The sequence below is a fragment of the Musa acuminata genome, chromosome BXJ2-4, assembly GCF_036884655.1.
Source record: "Musa acuminata AAA Group cultivar baxijiao chromosome BXJ2-4, Cavendish_Baxijiao_AAA, whole genome shotgun sequence".
NCBI classification, from domain to species: Eukaryota; Viridiplantae; Streptophyta; class Magnoliopsida; order Zingiberales; family Musaceae; genus Musa; species Musa acuminata.
The window spans coordinates 38,273,457-38,297,646 of NC_088341.1; the positions used below are offsets into that span (position 1 = coordinate 38,273,457).

The window sequence follows — 24,190 nt, forward strand, 5'->3', positions numbered from 1 at the left end:
GACAAAGCCATGGCTTTTTTGTTTGGAGTATGGTGATGAACTGTAGGAGGAAGATAGAGATCTTGGAGGGATTGAGATCAAGTCCTTCAAGTTCTCTTCCTGGAGCATCAACCAGGAAATAAGCAGAATTAAGCCCCCCTGGCCTCTTCCTCTAAAAGAGGCAGCCATTGAATGGAGAACATATCTACAAGGAGCGAATTCACTTGAGAGAGATCTAAAGCTCATCCCCCCCTGCTATAAATCCATTCCCCTTTGTCTCCTCCTCTGCACTATATCTTTTGCAGCACAATTCAGGGCCGGAATCCCGGTTGCCAAAACTGCCTCATCTGGCCCTGTGAGCTCTAGGCTGGCCGCGAATGGGGAGGCACTCTTGCTGCTACAAGCAGAAGCTGAGGAAAGGGTTGTGGTCTCCGGAGGAGGACGAGAAGCTTGTGAAGCACATCGCCAAGTATGGCCATGGCTGTTGGAGCTCTGTCCCCAAGCTAGCAGGTAATTCGACTGTTCGATTCTGCAGTGTTTCTTTCCTTGCGTGACATGTCCAATTCTGCAGACCTGCAGAGGTGCGGAAAGAGCTGCAGATTGAGGTGGATCAACTACCTGAGGCCTGATCTGAAGAGGGGCACCTTCTCGCAGCAAGAGGAGAAACTCATCATCGAGCTCCATGCAGCCGTCGGCAACAGGTAGCGGCAGTTTACGTTCTCGAGTTCAAGCACTGGTCTTGAAGTCCAATGCCGTCTCATGTCTCTCGCCTTCAGGTGGTCTCAGATTGCGGCCCAGTTGCCGGGAAGAACCGATAACGAGATCAAGAACTACTGGAACTCATGCATCAAGAAGAAGTTGAGGCAGAGCGGCATCGATCCGAGCACCCACAGACCACTCAGCGAGGTCGAGGGAGGAGACGACAAAGAAGCCATGGCCGGCGGCAGAAGCTCCACCTCCGCACCACCACCATCCCATACCATCGAATGCACTCCTCTTCTACAAGCAAATGATGTTGTTGTTCCGTCATCGATCTCAATCTCCGTGCCAGACCTCCGGTGTTTGGAGGCCGGCAGTTGCAGCAACACCAGCGCAAACAGTGCCAACAGCAGCAGTGAGTTCGAGCTGCAAAACAGCAGCAGCCTCTTCGACGGCAGCATCTTCCAGTGGTTGGAGTTGTTTCCAAGCAAAGGCGCCCAGCACCATTTCGACGGCGAGCCGGAGGATCTGAAGTGGTCCGAGTACCTCAACGGCACGATCGGCTCCGATGATGGATTGCTCGGAGAGATCAAAAAGGAGTAGAAGAAGATTCTTGTGACATGACCCAACCAAATGAAGGAAGCAGTTCATTTAACCACAGTATCAGACTTCAGATTGTTTGCAGGTTTGTGAGTCACAGATTTGTCATGCACATAAATCTGTTACCTCTCTTTGGATTTGTTCTTCCAAACTTCGTAGCTTATTTATTACATGGAACAATCAAGTCTCTATTTCAAGTTTGATCTCACTGCATGCATGCATGCATGCATTGTAATCAACCTTCACTGCTGTCTGTGTCTTGCTCATCTGATGGTATCTAAATCTCCTCAACTTCAGTTTCTAGGCTTTGATAGAAGAAATGATGCAGAATCCAGGAAAGGAAAATGTTGACTTTTTTTGGCAGCCAACTACTGGTTAAGATGTCTAGAAAAGTCAGAACTTGCAAATGAAGGAAAAAAAGTAAGAGAAACATGGCAAGGTGGTGACTCCCTCCCTACCTCTGCAATCAATTTGGTGGAATAGTCATTGCAGCAGTTGTTTGTTTTCTCTTTTGTTTGGACAAAGTGTGTGTTGTCCTTGAAAAGCACCCTTTTCTCCTCCATTTCCTTTTCAGATGTTCACATCATTAGTTACTTTCACAAGATTATCTGAATGATACAACAAATGAATTTAATCATTCGACAACGTCACTGTATGAATTATTAAATCCAACTGTTTGATTTGATCATTGATAGATATATATATGAGGAAAAAGAATGAAATCAGTGTCATTTCTTTCTAATTCTCCAACTAATGTAGAATTAATCTTATCGGTGTCAAGTCTTTAAATCGATGGATCTATACTTTTAGAAAAGGAATTATCCTTGTTCTTTATTAGGAATTATCGATGGATCGAGGTCAAGTAACTTGGAAGTGTGGATCAATCCTCATCTCAGCTGGTGGTTGATCAAACTAGGTTTAGTGTCTCAGGTCATCATGTTCAAGGCATAAAACACTGGCAATGAGTTCATTCACATCCCACAAATTTTCTTCTTCTTTCAAGTGGTCTGATTCACTGCACATTAGTTATCAGCAATGCAGGCTTCACTCTCCTTGGACTTGGGAGGCTATAAATACATCATTCATCATCTGCAATACTGCAATTGCAATCCTGATCCCACACACCACAATTTTCATGACAACACAAGATCCAAGACACATAAATGGATTCCCTGAATACTCATTAATGAATGTCTCGTGGACCAGAAATAGGAGCATTCAAGGCATTCACAAGATTAGACATCCAAAAACAATGACCTGTACCTCAAAAGTACACAGAACAAAGAAGAGTTTCTTGATATGTACTACAGGACCATTGATCCGAACAAGTTAAGATTTTGTACTCTAGGTTGTATGTGTTTTCGGAATTTACCATCACAGCAACAAAATTACAGGAACCAGTTCTTTTCCTTGCAGTAAGAGAATCACAGAGTGCTCTTTGAAATGACTTCCCCGAATCGAACAAACCACTGGCCGTCAGACAGGCTGCTGCTGTCATGCTTCGCATTAGCCTTGACGACCGGACCAGCTGCAAGGTAATGTGTGTAGTCCGTCGGTTTTGGGGCTGCCGTGCTGGGTTTTGAACTTGGTGCAGGTAGCAGGGTGACCAGCACTAGCGCAACCTGATGCATGCTGGGCCTGTCAGATGGGTGCCGCTTGGTACACAACAGTGCAAGCTGGAATGCTTTCTTGACAAGCCCCATATCCATGCATGTTATCGACACTTCCGAATCCACTGCCTCCATCACAGTGTTGTCATCCGCCTTTGACAGTATCTGCACATCAAAGGAGTTGATTCATTTGAAAAAACTATGAACGTGACAGACACAATTTGATGTTTAAAGGCTTTATCCCACCAGTTGGTGCAGATTGGATTCATTGTCAACCGGCTTCTTTCCAGTGAGCAACTCCAAAAGGACGATTCCGAAGCTGTAAACATCAGATTTTTCAGTGAGCCTGGACGTTCGGGCATACTCTGGATCAATGTAGCCGATAGTGCCAAGCACATAAGTTGATGCATGAGTCTTGGCAGGAGAGAGACACTTGGCTGTGCCAAAATCCGAGAGGTGAGCTTCAAAGTTCTCATCAAGCAGGATGTTGGATGACTTCACATCTCTGTGGATGATTCGCGGGTTGCAGTCATGGTGAAGGTACGCTAGCCCTTGTGCCGCACCAATTGCTATTTTCAGTCGTGTTTCCCAGTCAAGCTTCACCTTCTTCGATGGGCCTGAAATGTGATAATTCATTCGAAATTGTGACCAAAGGGAAAAGGAATACAGAGGAAGATGTGTCAGATATGCCAACCGTGAAGAAGATCCCACAAGGAGCCATTTTCCATGTAATCATAGAAGAGAAGATTCCCATTGGGGGAGAGCGAGTAACCATGTAAGCTGACCAAGTTTCTATGCCTAATACTACCGACAGTCTCTAGCTCGGTCTCAAACTCGCGAAGATTGTGTGGATATTGACTATGAAGCCTCTTTATAGCAATTGCCTTGGAGTTCTTGAGCATGCATTTGTACACTGTGCTTGAAGCACCATAACCAATTATATGCTTCTCACTCAAGTTTTCAGTGAGTCGCATGATATCATCATATGTATGAATGGCCATGTCCATTTGGAGAACAACCAGTTTTGGAGGACCTGAAACATAGAAACAATAACAAAATTTAAAGAACCATGCACGGTAACCACCAAGAAGGAATAACAAATGGAGAAATAATTAAGACATGCCTTGGATATCTCGGTTTGATCCTTTGATAATTTGGCTTGGTTGATTGGATCGATATATTGCCACTAACACCATCGTTAGCAGTGTAATGCACCCTAAAGTGATGCAAACCACTGCAGCTCTAGAAACAGCGACTGCAAAACAGTGAAAACAATAAGAATAGTGCACTAAGCATGACATAAAAGAATGACAGCCGACAAAATTGCAAATTTTGAGATACCTTTTGGTTGATGAAAAGTTGGTCCGCAAAGTGATTGTAACCAGCTTCCACAAAGCAGCGCATTACCAAGGAAACTGGAGATGCAAGTCAAACTAATACTTATCTGACTACAAAACCGACAAAATTGAGCTGGAAAAACAAACAACTTCAATGTTCACCTTTCTGGAGGAAATCTTGAAAAGTTCTTGTACAGAGGAATGTCACCAGAAAAGTTGTTAAAAGAAAGATTCCTGAATTCATATAAAAGGAAAGTCAATGATTAGTAAATTTTCAAGTCATCGTTCCAGAACACTAAAGAATATGACAAAACTCACAGGGATGTTAAGCTGAAACAGTTAGCCAACTGGGCAGGGATCTCTCCATACAGATTGTTGTTGTTTAGAATCCTGTAGCCCGCCCCCAATACGAAGAGTCAATTGCAGAAAACAAATATTTCCAAGTTAAGATATCCAAGTGAATGGACTTACAGAGTATCTAAATACTGCAACTGACCCAATTCCTCAGGAATTTTTCCTGACAGCTTGTTGTATGACATATCACTGTAGAACAAAGATGTACATTCAGAAAAAAAGAAAAGGGATGACAATATTGAAGACACCAAACCTTACATGACAACTGAATTGACTTACATGACTTGAACACTTCTTAGATTCCCGAATTCAGCAGGTAGACGTCCAGCAAGGTCATTTCTGCTTAAGTTGCTACAATCACGAGAAAAATGCTGTAAGACTGATTGCAACTATCAACATTAGTTGAAGAATGCCATTGACTTACAGTACGAGAAGATGCTCAAGGTCGCCAACAGAATCAGGAATTGGACCAGAGAAATCATTGTCAGAGAGATCTCTGGAAGTTATGGAAGTAGACATAATTATCGAATATGACACAAAAGTACTATTTAGAAGTATTTGCCTATTAAGTAAATGGATCACTTACAGAGTGTCAAGATTGACAATTCGACCCAACTCAGAGGGAATCTCTCCATTAAAATTGTTCAAAGAGAAATTTCTGCAGATAAGTAGAGACGACACATCAAAACACGACAAATTAAATATCAATATTTTAGTCAACTTTGTCGCTTCGGCAAAAAAGGTCATGAGATCTTCACAAAAAGGCGCATGCATAGTAGGAAACACCCTCTGAGCCAAATATATTTGAACTTGTTGCAAAAAAGAATAATTCATTTAGAATAACAAAAGCAATGCTTTCCTACTGCTGAAAGCACTGGCATGATTTACAAAAAGAGGAAAGAAAAATAAGTGGTTGGTACTTACAGATAGGTCAGACTCTCGAGCTTCTGAAACTCTAGAGGTATGGAACCATTTAATCGGTTACCGCAAACATTGCTGAGGATGACATTAATGATAAGAACAAATACTGGTAGATTAAAAGAGAAAGCTAAAAACTGTTACTCACAATTTATTCAGTGCAGTGCAAGAACTGATGTTTCGAGGAATAGGACCCTCAAGGCAGTTATTGGCAAGATTCCTATGACAGAGGTATAGAAGCATATGATCATAAAACTCATCAAATCATCTTTTCGAGAAACAACGGAATGTGTCTTGAAAAGTTATATAACTAAAAGTTCTCACAGTTCAAACAGCTCTTCAAGTTTTCCAAGCTCCTCTGGAATACTACCTACTAGTTGGTTATCATTCAGCTGCCTGTTTATCCATGACAGTAAAATAGACATCAACAAAGACTGGAAAATTTTCAGCACTTCACTGAAGTAAATAATCTCACAGATAGCTAAGCTTTGTCATGTTCCCCAACTCGGGAGGGATTGGTCCAGTCAGCTTGTTGCCATGCAAATACCTGGAAGGAATCAGGATACAGTATTTAAAAATGAGATAAAAGATTGGTGTAAAACAAGGAAAAGGCTCAAAACTCACAGCTTCCCAGTGTATGAAAGATTGCCAAGTATGGGTGGAATGGTCCCAACCAGTTCATTTTCACTTAAATCACTGCAAATTAAGAGGAACAAAATGGATCATTTCAGCAGAAATAGGTCGTACTCCCAAGCCAAACAACAGACACTTACAGAACTGCAAGGGCCTGCATCAGCCCAATCACATCTGGAATTTTTCCGATTAGTCTGTTCCCTTGAAGTGAGCTGCAAGACAAAACAGGCCCAGAATATAGTTAGAAACAAAAAAAAAAGAAACAGTAGTTAGCTTTATATTAGAAGATTAATAAAGATAAGGGACATATTCAGAGACCAGATCATAAATCTGAGGCAAACATAGGTGAAAGGAGAAACACAAAGTTCAAAGCTTAATAGGTAGTACATGCAACCACCTCCAAAGAACCAAGATGAACATGAGAGTCTGAGTTTTTACTACTATTTAACCTAGTCTCGGCATAGTAAAAGCAGACATACAGTGTAGCTACTTGTAGAAAGCCAATATTATAAGGAATCTCCCCTGTGATTTGGTTGTATGATATATCCCTACAAATCATAAAGAAGAATGTTAAGACCATTTCCCTTGATCAAAAAAATGATTCTATTCCAACAATCTCTGTGGAGGCAAACCAGCGTACAATATCTCAAAGCTGGTACAGTTGCCTATGCTCTCTGGAATAGTCCCAGTAAGATTATTTCCTCGAACATCACTGCATGACAAGAATGTAGAGAGTGTTACTTGAGAAGGACATAATCTTGGTCAGTAAGAAACCAGAAAACATGAACAGTCCGAAGATAGGATGAAGACGACGCACAAGTACCACAGGCCAGTCAATTGGCACATATCAGGAGACAAGTTACCGGTTAGCGAGTTACCACGCAAGCCTCTGGAATGCACAACAACAAGTGAGCATCGCAGTTTTATGTGTCCAAATGAAATCTTGCTCATCACATGGATGATTGGAAATGGAGGTGTCGAAGAACCTACAGATACTGTAGCACTTCATTCCAGTAGATGAGCCGAGGAATTTCTCCAGTGAGCTGATTCTGGGCTAAATCCCTGTCCAAAATGCCAAACACATCAGATTTTTGGTGGAATGAAGCTAATATTGGTCAACAGCCACAGAATATGTAACACCACAGCTAACTGATCCGCACAAGTTGGCATGCAAAAGACCAGAACTTGGAGAAGCATTAAAATGAGGGGAAAAGAATAAAACTGGTCAAGGAATCCAAGAAGCTCACAGGGTTTTGAGGTTTGGAATTTGGGATAGTGTTGAGGGAATGGGCCCTGTCAGCTTGTTGTTCTTCAAGTTCCTGCATCGCAACATGCATTAGCCTCATGTTTTAGGATTCTTTGGTGAAAACAGGAACCAAGAAGGTTGCAGAGATCAGCTCACAATTCCTCGAGCTGCTTGAGCTTCGATAACAAAAATGGAATGTCCCCATACAGAGCGTTTCCAGACAAATCCCTGCAAGATTTTCCACAGATATTGAGGAAACCAAAATGGATATATATCGAGGAAACAGTGGGAAGAAATAGAGAATGTGTATTATATTACAAGTATTTTAGAGCTACACAGTCCCCAATCTCATCTGGGATTTGCCCTGTGAGCTGATTCCCCTTCAAATCACTGCACCCGTCAAAAGATATCCATTACACAGCATTAGAATACTCCATTGAGCTAACCAACAACTAAGAACGAGAGCCTAAAAGAGGAACCAGATTTCTCACATGGATTGCAAGTTCTTGAGCTCCCCAACTGCGGGCGAGATCTCTCCACCGAGGTTGAGGTTCGACAGGTTTCTTCCGTTTCAATCGCCACCCAAGGAAAAGCTCATGAGCACCAAAGTCGAACAAACAGACAACACAAAGAGGATAAGATTAGAGGGGAACCCATACAAGGCGATGACGGCTGAGGTGAGGTTGTCGCAGAGCACGCCTCTCCAGGAGCAGTGGTCGTCCGCGTCGCCGGTGGCGTTGGCACTGCCACCTCCGGCTGCGGCTCCGGCGCCGGCGCCGGCGGGGGTCCAGTCCAAGAGCATGTTGGCCACGTTGCTGAAGGAAGCCTTGAGCGACAACAGCGCTATCCCTGTCGTGGAACGTCGGGTTCAGGCAAGGAGGAGGAGGAACAGGAGGAAGAGGAGGGGGAAATGGACCTTCGTCCGAGAGCGGGGAGACGGGCGGCGCGATGAGCAGGAGCAGCACTGCTGCAGCGACCACGAGACGCGTCGACGACGGCTCCTCTCCCTCCATAGCTCGAGCACTTTGGAAGCTAGCCAAGCGGGGAACCGAGAGGGGCGTGGTACATTCCTCGACTGTGAACGAGTGAGTGAAGAGTGAGACTGAGAGGTGGTGTGTGTGTATTTGGGCGGATGAAGCAGGCACACCAGCCAAAACGGCGGTGGCGACAACGACGTGACTCTTCCTTCCAGCTCCAGAGCCGTGGACCCGCCGGTGGACCCGTGGTCCCTCTTCCTCTCTCTCTCTCTCTCTCTCTCCCTGGCGGGCGCACCACACAATAATATCGCCCCGTAGAGAGCAGCAGTACCTGCACACCTACTCCTGCTGCTGCAGCTCCAACCAGTGCTTCCGCGGCTCGGCCTACTGCTCTGCCAACCTTCACAAAAAGTGACACAACTTTACTTCGCCCTCGCGAATCGGCCCAGCAATATCGCCATTGGAAGTATCATATACCGGTCGCTCGCTCATAAGGCAGCGCCGATCTCCATGCACCGGGAAGCGCGCCCAAAGAGACAAACATGCTAACAGAGCCTGGCCGCCGCTGAGGGACGCAGCGAGCGATTAGGGGCGGGCAGGAAAGAGGGAACCACAATAAAGAGCGGGCTTGTCTGGGGGGACTGCGTTGTGCACCGCGGTCAGTCGAGCTCAGTCACACTGGGGACGCGTGGTCAAACAGCTGGCCTTGCCATGCCGGTGCCTCGCTGCTCCCGCTGCCGCTGTAGGCTACGTTCGCGGCAGGAGGGAGATTACAGCATGTCGACCGGAGAATGCGATGGCGACCTGCCCTGCACTCTCCACGATACGCTCACATGGGAGGGCGCGGGCGACAGTGATGCTTATGACTGCTACTTCTGCGGCAGCAACACAGCTCATGCAGAGAAGAAGGCGCACGTACGTATACGTGTACATGCATGTAGAGCATATCGGAATACGTACGTACGTACAGGTGTGGATTCGCATGCATGGGATTGAAGTGAAAGAGGGAAGACCGATTAGGCAAGGACGAGGGGAAGAGCTCAAAGAAGGGACCAGCAATAATGTAGTGAGGGGAAGGGAAGTCATGCATGTGTTCTATCTACAAGACGATTCCAATGCAGTGTCCACCACGGAACAGTGATACTGATCCAACTGCTACAGCGCTAACTCATCCAAAGAGCAGCCATTGACAGGAACGTGCATTGCCTCCTCATCCTCTTTGTTTTGAGCTTCAATGATTGGAGATGTGGTTCATCTACATCCTGACTCAAGTCACCGGTTGTGTCCCTCCTATGATTCTCTGAGAGAGAGACAGAGATTGGCATGACTCAGCTCATCCCTCCCATTGCCAAGTGAGCTCAACTGGCATGACAAGTTAAGACGAGGACACAATCACAACAACAACAGTGGAATCTTCCTCCGCCGAGCAGGAGGATCCATTGGAGACCACCAAAAGGATGAAAGAGAGAAGAAGTTCTCGCAACAGGACATCCTCACATCCAGATGAGGGGAGGGAGGCGGGGGGGGGACAAGAACTGAGATAGGGCAGCTGCATGCATGCTTGTTTGCCTGCCTCAAACATGCCAGTTCATGGAAGCAGCTCATCAGACCTCAGCCACCGCCTGTAGCTGACACTGGTGGTGGTGGCCGGTGGTGGTGCATGGTGAGGGACCTACAGCCTTCAATTGAACCATGAAGATGGATTGATTGAACCCGTCATGGAATCCGTGACACCCCCCCCCCCCCCCCCCCCCCTCTCTCTCTCTCTCCTGTCTAATGAAGTCATGATGGACTGCTGCAGCACTGAGAGAAATCTTATCCCTCCTCTCCCCCACCCCCAGCAACGGCATTTTACTCCTCCTGCCATGGCAAGTATTGGAAGAAACATAGGGTGGTGGTGGTGTCCTTAGCGTTTACCTGGGACTGAAACGATGGTAGTGGGAGGAGCAGGAAGACAACTTGCTGCAGTGGAACTTGTTATGAGAATCTAGAAATTGAGAGAAAGAATGCTTTTGTTTCCCTGAATTCATCATGAGTTCTTATGAAGAGGAAGAAGACAATATGATACTTTCATGGCTTTGGTGGACTCATCTCAAGTTGGTCACAGTGTCTGTCTTCTACATCATCTCACGTAAGTGGGCTTCTCCAACCCATAAAGGTTTGGGCCGCTCACTTAGGGCTCCACGCGGCTTCCTTCTTGGGTTCCTTATGAGATACGGCTCATATCCATCGGCTCGGCCCGATCAAATCTTGGGCCGTTGACTCGTTGACCGAATCAGTTCATCAATTAATCGGATTATATTTTTGATTAAATATTATGTAATGTATATGATGTTAAAATAAATTTAAATAAAGGCGAATTCTAAAAAAAATAAGAATTAATTATAAATAATCAGTCATCCTGTGGGGGAATAAAATAAGAATTAATTATTTATGTGGGACCGCTGTCTTCCTTACCAATCAGATGGCTCGGTTCCGATCCTGTATCCATTTCAAGCCGAATAACTGAACCGCTCCGTTTGAGCCGCCGCTTCTCATGCGTCCGTTGCCGTGAGTGCTGCTTTTGCGCCCCGACTTGGGATACCACTTCAAGCTACGAAAGGCTGAAGTCGGGCCGCAACGGCACGTGCCGACTTAGGGTTTCTTTCCTATCAAACAACGCGAACCGTATAAAGATCGAAAGCCCTCCAACTGATCCCTCCCTCTTTCTCTCCCGCTTGGGTCGCTGCGCCTCCACGCACAACCCTTCCACCGACCACGGCAGAGAGCGTCGCAGCCGCCGCCACTATGCCGTCTCTCGTCTTGTCCGATCCTCTTATCTCCTCCGAGGAGACCAAGAAATCGAAGCCCAAGAAGCCCCAGTACGGCTCCCCTGAGGAGGAGAAGAAGAACAAGAAAAAGAAGAAGCAGCACGTGGAGATCGAGCTCAGCGACCTCGAGCTCGACAACGGCACGGGGGAGACGACGGCGTCTGAGAAGAAGAAGGTTAAGAAGGAGAAGAAGAGAAAGGTTCCCGATGATGAGGATAAGAGCGACACCACCTCGGATTCCACCGAGGTTGGCGAGAAGAAAACCGCGACAGCTAATGGGGCCCCGGCGAAGAAGCCGAAGCTGATGAAGGACGAGGGAGAGACAGATAGCGGCGCGGCCGACGATCCGAACGCCTTGTCCAATTTTAGGATCTCGAAGGTCTTGAGGGAGACTCTGAATTCGAAGGGGATAAAGGCGCTGTTCCCCATCCAGGCCATGACTTTCGATCTCATACTCGATGGGTTTGATTTAGTTGGTCGAGCACGGACTGGTCAGGTGCGGAATCTCTTGCTTCTTTATGTTTTACCAAGATTGGTAGTTCATGCTTCAAAATACTGTTGTGAAAGAACATAATTATGTGGTAGTTCTCTGACTTCCAAATAGTTTTTTTAATCAAATAAGTAATGCACGTGTTGAGAATTCTTAGGGTAAGCAGGCGGAACGTATTTTTGAAAATTTCTGGCTAGTTATTCGGAAAACATGCTTTTTTGTATTGTATGGTTCGGTCTGCTCCACTGTTGGTGGCATGAAGGGTATTCCCTTAGGTTTCCTATAGAACCCTTTTCTAATATCCCACATTTTATGGCACAACATGTTATCATCACGGACAATCTATTAATTACTAGTAACGTGGTGACTTTCGTGGTTTGTGCGAAGGTGGGTGCTGATCCGGATTGGTGGGTTGAGATTGGCTAGGTCCTATATATGCATGTATTTAAATGTATGGAATTATCTGACAGAAACGTGCTTTCTTGGTTATGGCCAGTTCTAAAATGATCCCTTTAAACTTGTAGCTTCTTGAATTGGTTGCCTGGTCCAATTTGGGTGATCTGGTTCAAGATCCAAAAATCTCATGTCTTATCTGTTGTGAAGTTTACTAATTACATTTCCCTCAACAGAGTTAATTTAAGTAACAAAAAGGGTTTATGTGGCCAACACCAATTAGAGCCAAGCATTCTGTTGTCATTTTTGCTGATATTGTCATATAATCTAGTAAAAACATCTTTTATGTATTTCCATATCTTCTACTTTCTTGCTTTTATCTATATATTTGGCGTGATGATGGTTTTGATTCATGGGCATATAATTAGATGTTATTCCTTGTTATCTGTGCTGTACTTACTGTTTGCTGTAAATAATATTAATTGCTTGGCTGGCTGATGATTTTCTGATATATCTGGCCATATTTACAGGGCAAAACCTTGGCTTTTGTGTTGCCTATATTGGAGTCATTGACAAATGGGGTTCACAAAGCATCAAGGAAAACAGGTTATGGAAGATCTCCAACTGTTTTGGTACTCCTTCCGACTCGAGAGCTTGCAAATCAGGTAGTTTCGGATCTGAGTTTGTTGACATGTTAAATGTACAAGTATCTTATGTTTCTTTAGATGGAACTTGATGGACATCATATTAAATCTCAGGTTCATTCGGACTTTGAGGTCTATGGCGGGGCAGTTGGGTTATCTTCATGCTGCTTATATGGTGGATCTCCTTACCGTGCTCAGGAAATTTCACTAAAGCGAGGAGTTGATATTGTTGTTGGAACTCCAGGGCGCATAAAAGTGAGTTATCTTTCTTTAGCTTCATATGCTTTTGTTGACTTTTTAGACTTTATTTCTTGACTGAAAATATTTTTTGTTCTTCTTACAGGATCACATAGAGAGGGGGACTCTTGACCTAAAAACATTGAAGTTCCGTGTGCTTGATGAAGCAGATGAAATGTTGAACATGGGATTTGTTGATGATGTGGAACTCATTCTCGGTATGGATCTTCTCTTCCCAGCTTCTGCACTACCTTTTCATGTTGTTAAGGATCTCTCCATGATGCTATGCATTGGATGCTTTGAGTTAGATCTGCCTTCCTTCTTTGTAGGCCGATCAAACTCCAGTGTCCCATATTGAACTGTTAATTGTACCATATATAAAAATGTTGGCAGATTCTTGTTGTTGTTGGATTTTTTATTTTTAGCTGTACTGAAAGGCTTGTTGAATCCATGTTGCCGTATGTAAGTTTTCAGATAAATGCTTGATCAATATTAATTTCCAGTTGATGCACTTGATCAGATGAATGTCTGACAATTTAGTCTTACGGCCACTTCTATGTAGTGTGTTTAATGTTTTGGTGTTATATGTTTAATTTTCTCCTTGAAAAGCACCAAATATGTTGGTTTTGTTGGTTTTATCTTGAGATTTACATCTGCAGTTTGGGATCCAGACTGGCAGCTCATGCCTGCTTATAATATTGACTAACTACTTGCATGGTAATCTGCATATATGTGGTTAATGTGAACTCAGTGTTCTTTTTGCTATTCTTATCTTGCAGGTAAAGTTGAGGATGTTAGCAAGGTGCAAACGCTTCTCTTCAGTGCTACCTTGCCTGACTGGGTGAAGAAGGTTTGAATCAATTTATCTTATGTGTTACCCCCTTTCCATTCAAGTAAATTTCACATAAGGTTCTAAGCATGGTTTCAAATACTATGGTATGCCAACAATACCACGTTGGTAGATCGGTGCATAGATGTACTAAACAAATTTTAATAAGTTATATGTTTGTGCACTGCAAACAATACTATATTGGTCAGTATGTATCTGTCCAAATTTCCAATATCAATACTAGTAACATTATTTAATACCTTGGATCTAAGTGCATTAATATGTTTGAATTCCTTTTCCTGCATATAATACCTTTTCAATTGCTTCCAGATTTCCACAAGGTTTCTAAAGAAAGATAAGAAAACAGCTGATCTTGTCGGCAATGAGAAACTGAAGGCTAGTGCTAGCGTCAGACATCTTGTTCTTCCTTGTACTCGTTCAGCAAGGCCACAAATTATTCCTGATGTCATCCGTTGTTATAGCCAGTTTGTAATTTTTATGGTCATCAATATATTAATTTTCTTTATTCATTTTTTTTACTTGTTCCTAAATGGTCTTTGTATGCAAACTTTCGTAGTGGTGGTCGAACCATTGTTTTCACTGAGACAAAAGAATCTGCATCTGAACTTGCTGGATTATTACCTGGAGCCCGGGCTTTGCATGGAGACGTAATGCAAGCACAACGTGAAGTAAGTACAATGAGATTTCAAACTGCATCTGGTCTTGCTTGCACTTTTTCAGTTATTCTAGATACAATCATATATCCTTTCTTTAGAATCGGATGGCATGCAGGTGTTCTTTGTCAATATTCATATATGACTTGTTATTATGCAGGTCATACTCTCTGGATTCAGGTCAGGCAGGTTTTTGGTTTTGGTTGCTACAAATGTGGCAGCACGTGGCTTAGACATAAATGATGTGCAGCTGATTATACAGGTGCATTCTTTATTTCCTGGAAGTATTTCCATCAATTAAATGAGCACATCTAACCTTCATAAATAATAATTACTGATTAACTTTTCCAGTGTGAGCCCCCACGCGATGTTGAAGCTTACATCCATAGATCAGGGCGAACTGGAAGGGCTGGTAATCATTTTAACTTTGTGGTCAATGTTGGTTTTTTATGCCAATGAGTTGCTAAGAGATGTCTCGTTCAGGCAATACCGGGGTTGCGATTTTGCTTTATGAACCCAAACACTCCTTTAGTCTTTCTAGAATAGAAAGAGAGTCGGGTGTTAAGTTTGAGCACATCTCTGCACCTCAGCCTACTGATATTGCTGAATCAGCTGGATCTGAAGCAGTTGATGCTATCTCAAATGTCTCTGACAGGCAAGCTGTTAAAATTTTCCTATTTGGAAATTCCTCAGTGCTAGGTTAGCTTTTATTGTCAACTCAAGGTGTTTATTCGTTGAAATGCAGTGTTATTCCAGTTTTTCGTTCACAAGCGGAACATCTCTTAAGCTCCTCTGGGTTATCAGCAGTGGATATACTAGCAAAAGCCCTTGCTAAGGCTGCTGTAAGTTGCCCTTGCTTGTAGAAGCTATATAATTCTTGTACTGATTCGTAATCCTCCTTTGTAATATGTATATTTTTTATGACAGGGGTTTACTGATATAAAGAAGAGGTCACTGCTCTCTTCGATGGAGAATTATGTAACATTACTTCTTCAGACAGGAAGGCCAATCTATTCACCTTCGTACGAGCTGAACCTTTTTCAAATATGCTTCAAGTTTAAGTTATTTGGAAACTCTTTATTGATGGTGTTTTCTGCAAATTGAGACATTAGTATTCAGTACATGATCCTCATTTTTGGTCACTGTTTTCTCTCAGGTTTGCTTTTAGTACCTTTAGAAGATTCTTGCCTGATGACAAGATTGAAGGTGTTAAAGGCCTCTCTCTTACTGCTGATGGCACAGGTGCAGTTTTCGATGTGCCTGCTGATGATGTGGATGCATTCCTTGAAGGTAAGCTGTATACACCTTTCAGGTCTGATCGCTAATTGTTCACGAAGTTCTTAAAAGACAACAATGAGTATCGAAACATATCACACTGGACTTGTATCCACTGAGATTTTTTCTTTCGCTTTGCAGGCCAAGAAAATGCTCACTCCGTGAACATCGAGGTCCTGGAAAAATTGCCTCCCCTGCAAGACCGAGACCAGTCGAGAGGTGGCAACTCAGGTCGAGGAAGGTTCGGCGGCGGCGGTGGCAGGTTCTCCGGCGGTAGAGGCGGCGGCGGCAACGGTTCGTACCGAAGAACTGGTGGTTTCTCTAATGGAGGTGGTCGGGGAAGAGGTTACGGTGGAGCTAACAGATTTAACAACAGGAGGAAGTGAAGCTGCAATTTTTAAGTGTCCAATTATTTTTTGTATTTCTAATCGAGGGATTAAACTTATATTATTTAAACCTATATCCATTCATGCAATGACTTACGCTTTTTCGTTTGAATGAAAATGAAACAGTAGCTATTGCTGTGGCAGTCGATCTCCAGATTTGCAAGTATTAACATTGGTTCGATTTCCGCCGTGGACAACGTTCGATAGATAAAGCAAGCAAAGAGGGAGATGGGGCGACAGATGAACCACGGGCCGGCCCGGTTGGTTTTGTCGATTCCGTCCTCGACCGGCCGGCTTAAAGATGTGACCTCAAATAAACCTAAAATAAAGCAAAATTAGACCAGAATTTCTTAGATCATCGATTTTAATCTAATAATTCCCTCAAAACAAAATTCCAATTTCGAGCGATTAGGGGTTCAGCCAAAACGGACCGCGTCGAATGGCAGCTCGCGCGCACCGACTCCTCCTCCCCTCTGCCTTCCACCGAAGCGTGATCCCCGACCCATCTCTCCACCTTTTACCCCCGTTGCTGAGCACCGCAATCTGCAGCGGCGGCCGTCGACGCCGCGTTCGCGCCCAATTAATCGTGGGAAGAATGGCGTCTGGTGGCTCCCGAGCCCCTTCCTCGCCCACGCGCATCACCCTTCCGGGCGGCGACTCCGTCGAGGTCGTAGCCGCCCCCGGCGTCTCCGATTCTGACCTCAGGTTAAAGTTTTGATGCCATTTCTATGACATGCATGCTTATCTCCTATTAAATTTTAGTTATTATTTTACATCTGCATCTTTAATCGCAGAAATGCCATCAGTTCTTCCCTTTTTAAGCAGTGGTTGAAGAATATGCAGAGTGACACTGGCCTTCTAGCGGGAGGGCATATGTCTTTAAGACAAGTGTACATTCAGGTGGCTTGATCTTCTGCTCATCTATGATTAAATCTTAGAAACCAGTTGCAGTTGCACAATTACATTTTTTTCTCCTATCTTGTTGGTGATCTGGTTTTCAAGCCTTTGGAATTCTTGTAGTTTTCTGAATGATTGATATGTTGTTTGCAGGGAGTGGATATGTTTGGTAGAGGTGTTGGGTTCTTAAAGTTCAAAGCAGATGTTTTTGATAAAGAAACACAAGCAAAGGTAACCTAATTATCAATTTTAGGATAATTAACTTTAATGTCCACCATTTTTCGGAAAAAAGTGATGTGCTTGTCATATTTGTGTGCTATGTTTGGAAATAAAGTGTTGGATCTTTAAAGTTTAGGACTTTTTTCTTTTGGTGACGGGGAAATCCAAATAGATCAAGCTAGATATCACTTATTAGAGCAGATGCTTTGAGAAAAGATCTCATCCTTCCTCAGTGTCTTGTTTTCTTCTATTTGTTGTATGCAAGTGCATATTGCTTGTGACCACGTGGCTGCACTTTTGATGTTCGTATGTTTTGATTTACTTTCTGTTAAATTGCTTCTTTACAAAACTAAAAATAATGTGCTTATCCTTTAGAAGGTGGATCATAACTTTCAATCTAGTATGTGATGCATTTTATATTTTATGCTTCTGCAAATATGCCTTATATTTAATTAACAAAACTTGCATTTTGTATGTCGTTGTTGAGTTATGTTAGTCACTGAGAATGCTGTTTTTCAGCTTGAAAGCCAACTAGATTCCTTTGGGTTGTCCTTTCATTTTTCTTTTTGTTGAAGGTGTGTTTGACCACTTTCATTGAAACACTTAAAGACAAAAAGATGGATACTGATGAAAAAATTTGCAGTTTTGAGATCTTGGACAGAGCCCATCTTAACATAAATGCATAGCAAAATATACATAAAATGAGATACTAATATGCCTTTTCCTTTTACTGTCTTTGCCTTTTGGTTGTGACTTGTAAATTTGCATTTGCACTCTTTGGAATGCATAGGAAACTTCATATGTGTCCACCATAGTTAACTCGTTCATTAAGCAGAACTGTGGAAGCATAAGAAGAAAAAATGTCTCTTCATATGTGTCCACCATAGTGAACCATTCATTAAGTAGAACTGTGGAAGTATAGGAAGAATAAAATGTCTCTTATTAACATCAGGAACACTGTCATAGAAGATATTCTGTAAACAAAGCTTATTTAGCATACTTAAACACAAAATACTTGCAGTCTTCGAGAGATGAGCACACTTTACCCAAGGAACCTGCCTATTTGTCTCAAACTTTTTTTCTTATTGCTTCTTGAAGAATAGGCAAGTTTCTGAAACTAAAATAGAAATGCTCAGGATGCAGCAACAAACAAGTATCACAGTTATCATGTATAAAATACTGATGTTGTAGAGTTGAAGGCCACATGCATGCATTGTGGTAATAATCACATGTATACATTATTCATTTAAAATATCACCATCTTTTGTTGAACTGCATTTACTTGTTTCATGAATTTTTTTCTGATTGTAGCATTCTGCTGAGAAGTTAATTTCTTGGAATGGTTTTTGATATTACATGTGTTTACTATGTTCTATCATGTTATCTGTGATCTGCATAAGATTAAAACTTTTAACTTATGTGAGCTTTGCATCTTTAGTTACTAGTTATGAGCATTTATTTATATGTAAGATCTTGTTCGGTTTGTTTATGTGTCCTTTATAATATCTTTAGATTCCAGGAATTGTGTTTGCAAGGGGACCAGCTGTTGCTGTGTTGATTCTTTTAGAGTCGAGAGGAAAAACTTATGTTGTTCTTACAGAACAGGTATGCTCCAACACTGAGAACAGATTTTATGAATAACTTGGCCTTTGATGCCTTAAGGGCACAGCCTGATAGAATCTCAAGACAATTATGAGCTATAACAAGTTATTTAAATCTATTTAGTATCTACAGAACTCTAGACTTTATGCTATCTGATTTCTTGAAAATCTGATAAAATTTACTGAATATTTAAGCCTAGGGTTCCTGTTGGAAAACTCATTTTGGAACTCCCAGCTGGCATGATAGATGATGAAGGCGGTGATGTTGTTGGCACAGCAGTTCGTGAGGTAATATCCATTATTTTAATTTGTTTTTCACCCACTTCAATAAAAGGATGCATGTTTCGTTTGAATATTAACCTTATGAATGGAAGGTGCTGCACTTATCAGATTTGAAGGGGTAGTCAAGTGCATAGCCCTAGGGAAGGGAATATATGACTACTATTTGAATAACATGTTGATCCCCATGTAATTTGGTGGATTAGATTATTTAGTTGGGGCTATGCAAATGAACCTATTATTCAAAACTTACTTTGGGATGATCATGATCATACATTTCATATCTGCTATTTGAACAACATGTTGATGCCCATGCAATTTGGTGGATTAGATAATTTAGTTGGGGCTTTGCAAATGAACCTATTAAACCTGTGACATCTTGGTTAGTCTCACACTCAAGGTGGGAGAGTGATTGTAATTATTTATAGGGCTAGATTAGCCTATTACCATTTTTGAGTCAACATTTTTGAGTTGCTGAGTTTTGTCGTCTTTTAGGATTGAATGTGACAATGTAGAGTCATTTCTGGATTGGGCTATAAGCCTCACAAGCGGCCTACTAAAATGCATAAGCATTCTTGGCTAGGTGGTTTCAAAGCTATTGGATCAATAGTCCAACGGGTTGGGGTGACATAAGTTCCTCCAATTAAAGGCTCGGCGTTCTTGTTAAAACCCAATGCCCAACATAGTTCAGAATCATCCCATAACATGTGACATGATTTATTGTCCAGTCCAGTCCAATTATGGCTCCACATCTGGTATGACATGGGCAATTTCCATAGTATGTGACATGACTTATAGTCAAGTCCAATGGTGGCTCCACGTCTGATATAACTGGAGCAGTTTCCATAGTAGGCGACATGACTTATAGTCCAGTCCAATGATCACTCCACATCTGATATAACTCGAGCAGTTTCCATAGTAGGTGACATGACTTATAGTCCAGTCCAATGATCACTCCACATCTGATATATCTCTCGTCCATTCACCTTAGATGCTTAGTTTGCTAAGATACTATTTGTCATGATTGATTCTGGTGGACTATTAACTCAATAACTTGGAGGCTGCCAAACTATATTGCTAATCAATGCTTAAAACAAAGTTATTGCTAATCAATCCCCCACTTTTGACGTGGGACTATTAGCATGTCACATAGCCAAACTTAGTAATTAAATGGAACCATTGCATTTGATTTGGTGCTGGTTTAGATTTTTATATCAATCAATTTGGGTTGATTAAACGATGGACACTCCTGATATAGTTTCATTTGGGGTTAAAAAATTCATTCAAACAAAACTGAATATGATATATTAAATGCTATATATAAACAAACATAGAAATTATCTATTTCGTCATTTTTTAAGATTTAAAGATTTATTGAAACATAGGCTTTTACATGAAAGATCTCTTCTGCTAATGGAAAAATGAACATAGATCTCTTAGTTTTGTCAGAGATTCAACTTGTACTTGTCTTCTGAATCAGCTACTTATAGCATGAACTGGATCAATATGGAGATCAATAATTGGACCAAAACTTCTCTTTTTGACATACAAAACAGTATTGGCCATCATGTTCCATTTTGGGCTGCAGGGTTTCTCCTCATTGTAATTTGCAATAGAGACAAATCATATATATCCTTTAAGACAAATCATAGGATGATGGTATTTCCAGCATTTTCATATTTGACACATGAATCCTTTGCTTATTGAACACTAGTCATAACTGATATAAGGATAGTTGATGATGCAGATAGCCTGGGCATGCATGACAAAATCTTTACAATGGTATATATTGTATTTACACCTTTAGGAGTCAATATGATGCTTCCAGACTTTACATGTATTGTATGTGCAGTTATCCGTCTTTTAAGCTCTTAAGTTTTAAGTTCAAGATAATTATTTAATGTACAGGCACTCCAATGTCTGTCTTATGTTTCTTTTATTTTGTCAATGATGCATGATAAATCACTGACAGGTTGAAGAGGAGATAGGGATACACTTGAACAAGGAGGATATGGTGAATCTTACAGCATTTCTTGATCCTGTAACCGGATGCAAAGTTTTTCCATCACCGGTAAATTGATGAAACTTCTCCCAAGTTGCATTAAAATTAATGGCATGACCAGGAACCACAATTCCATGTGCCGTCAATCTAGAATGGATACAGAGTGAAGTATAAAATGTCACCGACAAGGATGGGTATAAAGGGTGGCTTATTTATTTCCATTTCAAGGGATCCATTAGTGTCAAATCTCAAATATCAGCTTATTTTGTTCTCATTGATTCAAATGTCTTGACAAGTCAGACAAGATCAATGATTTAAAAAGCGCCAAGGTCCCAAAACGCTTGCCCAAACGAAGCGAGACACTCTGAAATATTAAAATATAAAAAATATATAATATAATAAAAATATAATTATTTAAATAAAAATATGATATTAAATTAAAAATATATTGTTTATAGTATATTACTTACTGTTAACAGTAGTTAGAGGGGAGAAAAAATGTTAATAGTAACGGAGGATTAGTTTAAGATTGTTGCGGTAGTGCTGCAAACGACAGCAACAACAGAAGCTGCGGACAAAAACATCGGTAGCGACGGAAGCTGTGAACAGCAGTAGTGACAGCGACGAAAGCTGTGGATAGCAACAATGGTGGAAGCTCCAGAGGAAGTTTGTCGGTGGTGAAGGAACCTACAGTCCACTCCCTCGACAATGGAAGGAATTGCACACAGAGCAACAGCGGAAGGAAGCTACAGGGACCGTCAGACTCGTCCATTAGCGACAGAGGAAGGCTCGGTCCGCTGCATATGCGGTAGAGGCAGCAACAGAAAGCATCAACAACGAAGGCAAAAGCAGTGCTAGGGTTCCTCGAGGTCGCGTGGGCGTGAAGGGTGGCTTTTGAGGTAAGAAACTACGTTATTTAACCGAACCAGACTTTTTAAACTACGTTATTTAACCAAACCAGACTTAAAAAGTCTGGTTCGGTTCGCTTAATTGAATCGAGCAAGGACCCAACGCCTGGTCTCGGGCGAGCGCCCAGGCAACGCCTCTTCGAAGCATGCCGCCTGGCCTTTAAACGAGGTGCTCTCGCCTCGCCTTGCCCGAGCGCCTGAGTGCCTTTTTAAATCACCGGGTAAGATGACTTGCAAGTCAGTGAAAAATCTTAAAGTTTAACAAATCTAAAGCAGATTCAACATAAATGTTAAAGGGAAAATATGTAAAATGTGTGTGATACAGTTTGCAGAACAAGAAAGAAAATACCTTTTAGTTCAGATATAATAATCGCAACTAATATTCTACATCAATTGGGTAAAGAGCTGAGCAACAATGAAGGTCATGCTTGCTAGTGTATTCAAAGGCGGCGGCGTTTGTTATAAGACGTGACACACCACCAGAAAAATAATAAAGTTAGATTTTGCCTGATAATGTGGAACATAAATTGTATTACAAAGTCCTTGACTAGTAAAACAATTTGAAATCTACAAATTTGACAAAATATAATCTTAAATATTGGTGATGGTGTACCAGGTTCATTTACCAAAGGTTGAGAATCGAAGACTTATTCGATATATTTTTACATCTAAAACATTAATCTAGTGATGGGTGTACTAGATCCTCTTACTAAAGGTTGAGGATTTGAAACCTCATCCGATTTATATTTTGAAAGTTGTCAGCTAACTTATTTGGTAAAGATCTTGATAGTTTATCGCAAGGTCTTGTGTTCGAATCTCGTCTTCATTACTTATTCTTTGCGAAAAAAAAAAAAACCCTTCAAATTTTCAAAGGTTATAGGATGAAGCAGAAAGCTTACCTTAAGGAAACATCTACATTTGCCAAGATTTACAAAACACAACGAGGAGTATAAAGAAATCTTGCAAATAAAGCATAAGTGGCCCCAATCTGTAGAAGATTTTACTCTCTAGGTTGTGACTATATTTTCAGGGTGAGAAGGTATTCTCAGTTTTGGAATTTTGTCCATGTAACCATGAGCTGTTGATCTCTCTCCTGCACCATTTTAAGTCAGTCTTCAAGGGAATTCACAGGGTTGTATGTGTAGATCTTCTCTATTGAAGTCGTCAAAATATGCTATGAACATTTTGATTGATTTCCAGTGGAATGATATAATTGCCGCATCACATTGCAGTTCAGACTTTGTTATTTACTTTCAAACCCACAGGATTCTTCTTGTGCTTTGTTAGGGTGGGTGCGACGAGGAACTGAGCCTGTTTCTTTATAGAGGCCATGTAGAGGAGGAGATCATAAGTGCCCTGCAGGGAAAGGAGATGGGCCTCCGTGATCATGGTGAGCTGATTAAGGTACATGTTGTTCCTTACGATACACTTTGGCGTGTGACTGCTGATGCAAAAGCTCTAGCTGCAATTGCCCTATATGAAATGGCGAAGAGGAATGGCTTTTTGCCTTGAACTGCTCGACTCGAGTATGCTGTGCAAGTCCATATACAAATTCCCTGAAGCTGCCTTTTGTCAACATTTCACATTGGAGATTTGCTCTCTTTCATTTAGCCAATAAATCTTTGTATTTGGTGTCACGAATTGTATGCAATTTTTCCTTTGATAAGCAGTGAAGGTAATTAGATGACTTGTCTATAGGACATTTTGAGCTACCGGACAGATTAACCACATTGTTCAATTCCAGATTTGATGGAGTGACATATGTGAGAAAGTAAACATGTTATTTTCTTTTGGAAAGACTAATTTTTTTCGTCTGATTTGTTAATGTGTTACCAAATGTGTTATCTTTAATTTTTTTTTATATGAATGATAAGTGATGAAAGTCGATATTATTATGAAGGATATTTTTCTTTTTCTGGATATATTCAATTCAAATGGATATTGGAATCAATTCGATATGATCTATCTAACCAAAGATTGCAATTGAGATCGTATGACTACATGATCAGATGGGGCCTCATGTTGGACATCAAGAACATGTAAATTGAGGAATTCATAATGCAAGTCAGGTTAGAATCGAGTCAGGTTGATTCAACAAGGCATCTTATAGTAGTTCTTTTTCTTTTTTAATGAAGCTTATTATTTATATCCTTTTTTTATTATTGATTTTTTTTTTACCATTGATAATTTTTT

General features: G+C 41.6%; 4 protein-coding genes across 5 annotated transcripts; 3 read left to right on the forward strand and 1 right to left on the reverse strand.

Moving 5' to 3' along the window:
* The first annotated feature begins 225 nt into the window (after positions 1–225).
* LOC135610735 (transcription factor MYB61-like) lies at positions 226–1,705 on the forward strand. 2 transcript variants are annotated; one of them, XR_010486299.1, is made up of 4 exons: positions 226–489; positions 551–680; positions 756–1,363; positions 1,576–1,705. XR_010486299.1 is itself a non-coding variant. In XM_065105597.1 (3 exons), the coding sequence occupies exons 1-3, from the start codon at positions 357–359 to the stop codon at positions 1,279–1,281; spliced, it is 789 nt and encodes a 262-aa protein (XP_064961669.1). In that variant the 5' UTR covers positions 226–356; the 3' UTR covers positions 1,282–1,486. The 2 variants fall into 2 exon arrangements, 1 of the variants encoding a protein (XP_064961669.1); XM_065105597.1 differs by lacking the exon at positions 1,576–1,705 and having other exon boundaries at positions 756–1,486.
* Positions 1,706–2,433: 728 nt separating this feature from the next.
* On the reverse strand, positions 2,434–8,489 carry LOC135610734 (LRR receptor-like serine/threonine-protein kinase SIK1). The gene is made up of 27 exons (XM_065105596.1): positions 8,293–8,489; positions 8,036–8,225; positions 7,868–7,939; positions 7,695–7,766; positions 7,533–7,604; positions 7,378–7,449; positions 7,121–7,192; positions 6,948–7,019; positions 6,771–6,842; positions 6,610–6,678; positions 6,271–6,342; positions 6,122–6,193; positions 5,973–6,044; positions 5,822–5,893; positions 5,646–5,717; positions 5,504–5,575; positions 5,166–5,237; positions 5,004–5,075; positions 4,859–4,930; positions 4,697–4,768; positions 4,544–4,615; positions 4,388–4,459; positions 4,230–4,303; positions 4,012–4,143; positions 3,583–3,921; positions 3,135–3,505; positions 2,434–3,053 (listed from the first exon to the last, which is right to left on the reverse strand). The coding sequence occupies exons 1-27, from the start codon at positions 8,387–8,389 to the stop codon at positions 2,703–2,705; spliced, it is 2,991 nt and encodes a 996-aa protein (XP_064961668.1). The 5' UTR covers positions 8,390–8,489; the 3' UTR covers positions 2,434–2,702.
* Positions 8,490–11,047: 2,558 nt separating this feature from the next.
* Positions 11,048–16,234, forward strand: LOC135610736 (DEAD-box ATP-dependent RNA helicase 7-like). The gene is made up of 14 exons (XM_065105598.1): positions 11,048–11,659; positions 12,577–12,711; positions 12,805–12,945; positions 13,034–13,145; positions 13,707–13,777; positions 14,087–14,241; positions 14,334–14,445; positions 14,591–14,692; positions 14,782–14,842; positions 14,914–15,085; positions 15,176–15,272; positions 15,358–15,452; positions 15,587–15,720; positions 15,847–16,234. Exons 1-14 carry the CDS (start codon positions 11,141–11,143, stop codon positions 16,089–16,091), a joined length of 2,151 nt encoding a protein of 716 aa, XP_064961670.1. The 5' UTR covers positions 11,048–11,140; the 3' UTR covers positions 16,092–16,234.
* Positions 16,235–16,378: 144 nt separating this feature from the next.
* Positions 16,379–23,919, forward strand: LOC135610738 (nudix hydrolase 14, chloroplastic-like). Its single transcript, XM_065105599.1, has 7 exons — positions 16,379–16,796; positions 16,886–16,991; positions 17,142–17,219; positions 18,720–18,812; positions 19,004–19,096; positions 21,060–21,158; positions 23,285–23,919. Exons 1-7 carry the CDS (start codon positions 16,531–16,533, stop codon positions 23,507–23,509), a joined length of 960 nt encoding a protein of 319 aa, XP_064961671.1. The 5' UTR covers positions 16,379–16,530; the 3' UTR covers positions 23,510–23,919.
* Positions 23,920–24,190: the final 271 nt, after the last annotated feature.

Bases quoted from the DNA above. Each gene is read 5' to 3' on its own strand.
- LOC135610734 (XM_065105596.1), bottom strand. From the start codon at position 8,389: ATGGAGGGAGAGGAGCCGTCGTCGACGCGTCTCGTGGTCGCTGCAGCA. The intron at 7,020-7,120 runs GTAGGTTCTTCG...TGTGCATTCCAG, and splicing joins AATGAAGTGCTACAGTATCT to AGGCTTGCGTGGTAACTCGC. The intron at 3,054-3,134 runs GTGGGATAAAGC...TTTGATGTGCAG, and splicing joins AATCCAATCTGCACCAACTG to ATACTGTCAAAGGCGGATGA.
- LOC135610738 (XM_065105599.1), top strand. From the start codon at position 16,531: ATGGCAGCTCGCGCGCACCGACTCCTCCTCCCCTCTGCCTTCCACCGA. The intron at 16,797-16,885 runs GTTAAAGTTTTG...CTTTAATCGCAG, and splicing joins GTCTCCGATTCTGACCTCAG to AAATGCCATCAGTTCTTCCC. The intron at 18,813-19,003 runs GTATGCTCCAAC...TGAATATTTAAG, and splicing joins ATGTTGTTCTTACAGAACAG to CCTAGGGTTCCTGTTGGAAA.
- LOC135610736 (XM_065105598.1), top strand. From the start codon at position 11,141: ATGCCGTCTCTCGTCTTGTCCGATCCTCTTATCTCCTCCGAGGAGACC. The intron at 13,778-14,086 runs GTTTGAATCAAT...AATTGCTTCCAG, and splicing joins TGCCTGACTGGGTGAAGAAG to ATTTCCACAAGGTTTCTAAA. The intron at 14,242-14,333 runs GTTTGTAATTTT...AAACTTTCGTAG, and splicing joins GTCATCCGTTGTTATAGCCA to TGGTGGTCGAACCATTGTTT.
- LOC135610735 (XM_065105597.1), top strand. From the start codon at position 357: ATGGGGAGGCACTCTTGCTGCTACAAGCAGAAGCTGAGGAAAGGGTTG. The intron at 490-550 runs GTAATTCGACTG...CCAATTCTGCAG, and splicing joins CTCTGTCCCCAAGCTAGCAG to ACCTGCAGAGGTGCGGAAAG. The intron at 681-755 runs GTAGCGGCAGTT...TCTCGCCTTCAG, and splicing joins CATGCAGCCGTCGGCAACAG to GTGGTCTCAGATTGCGGCCC.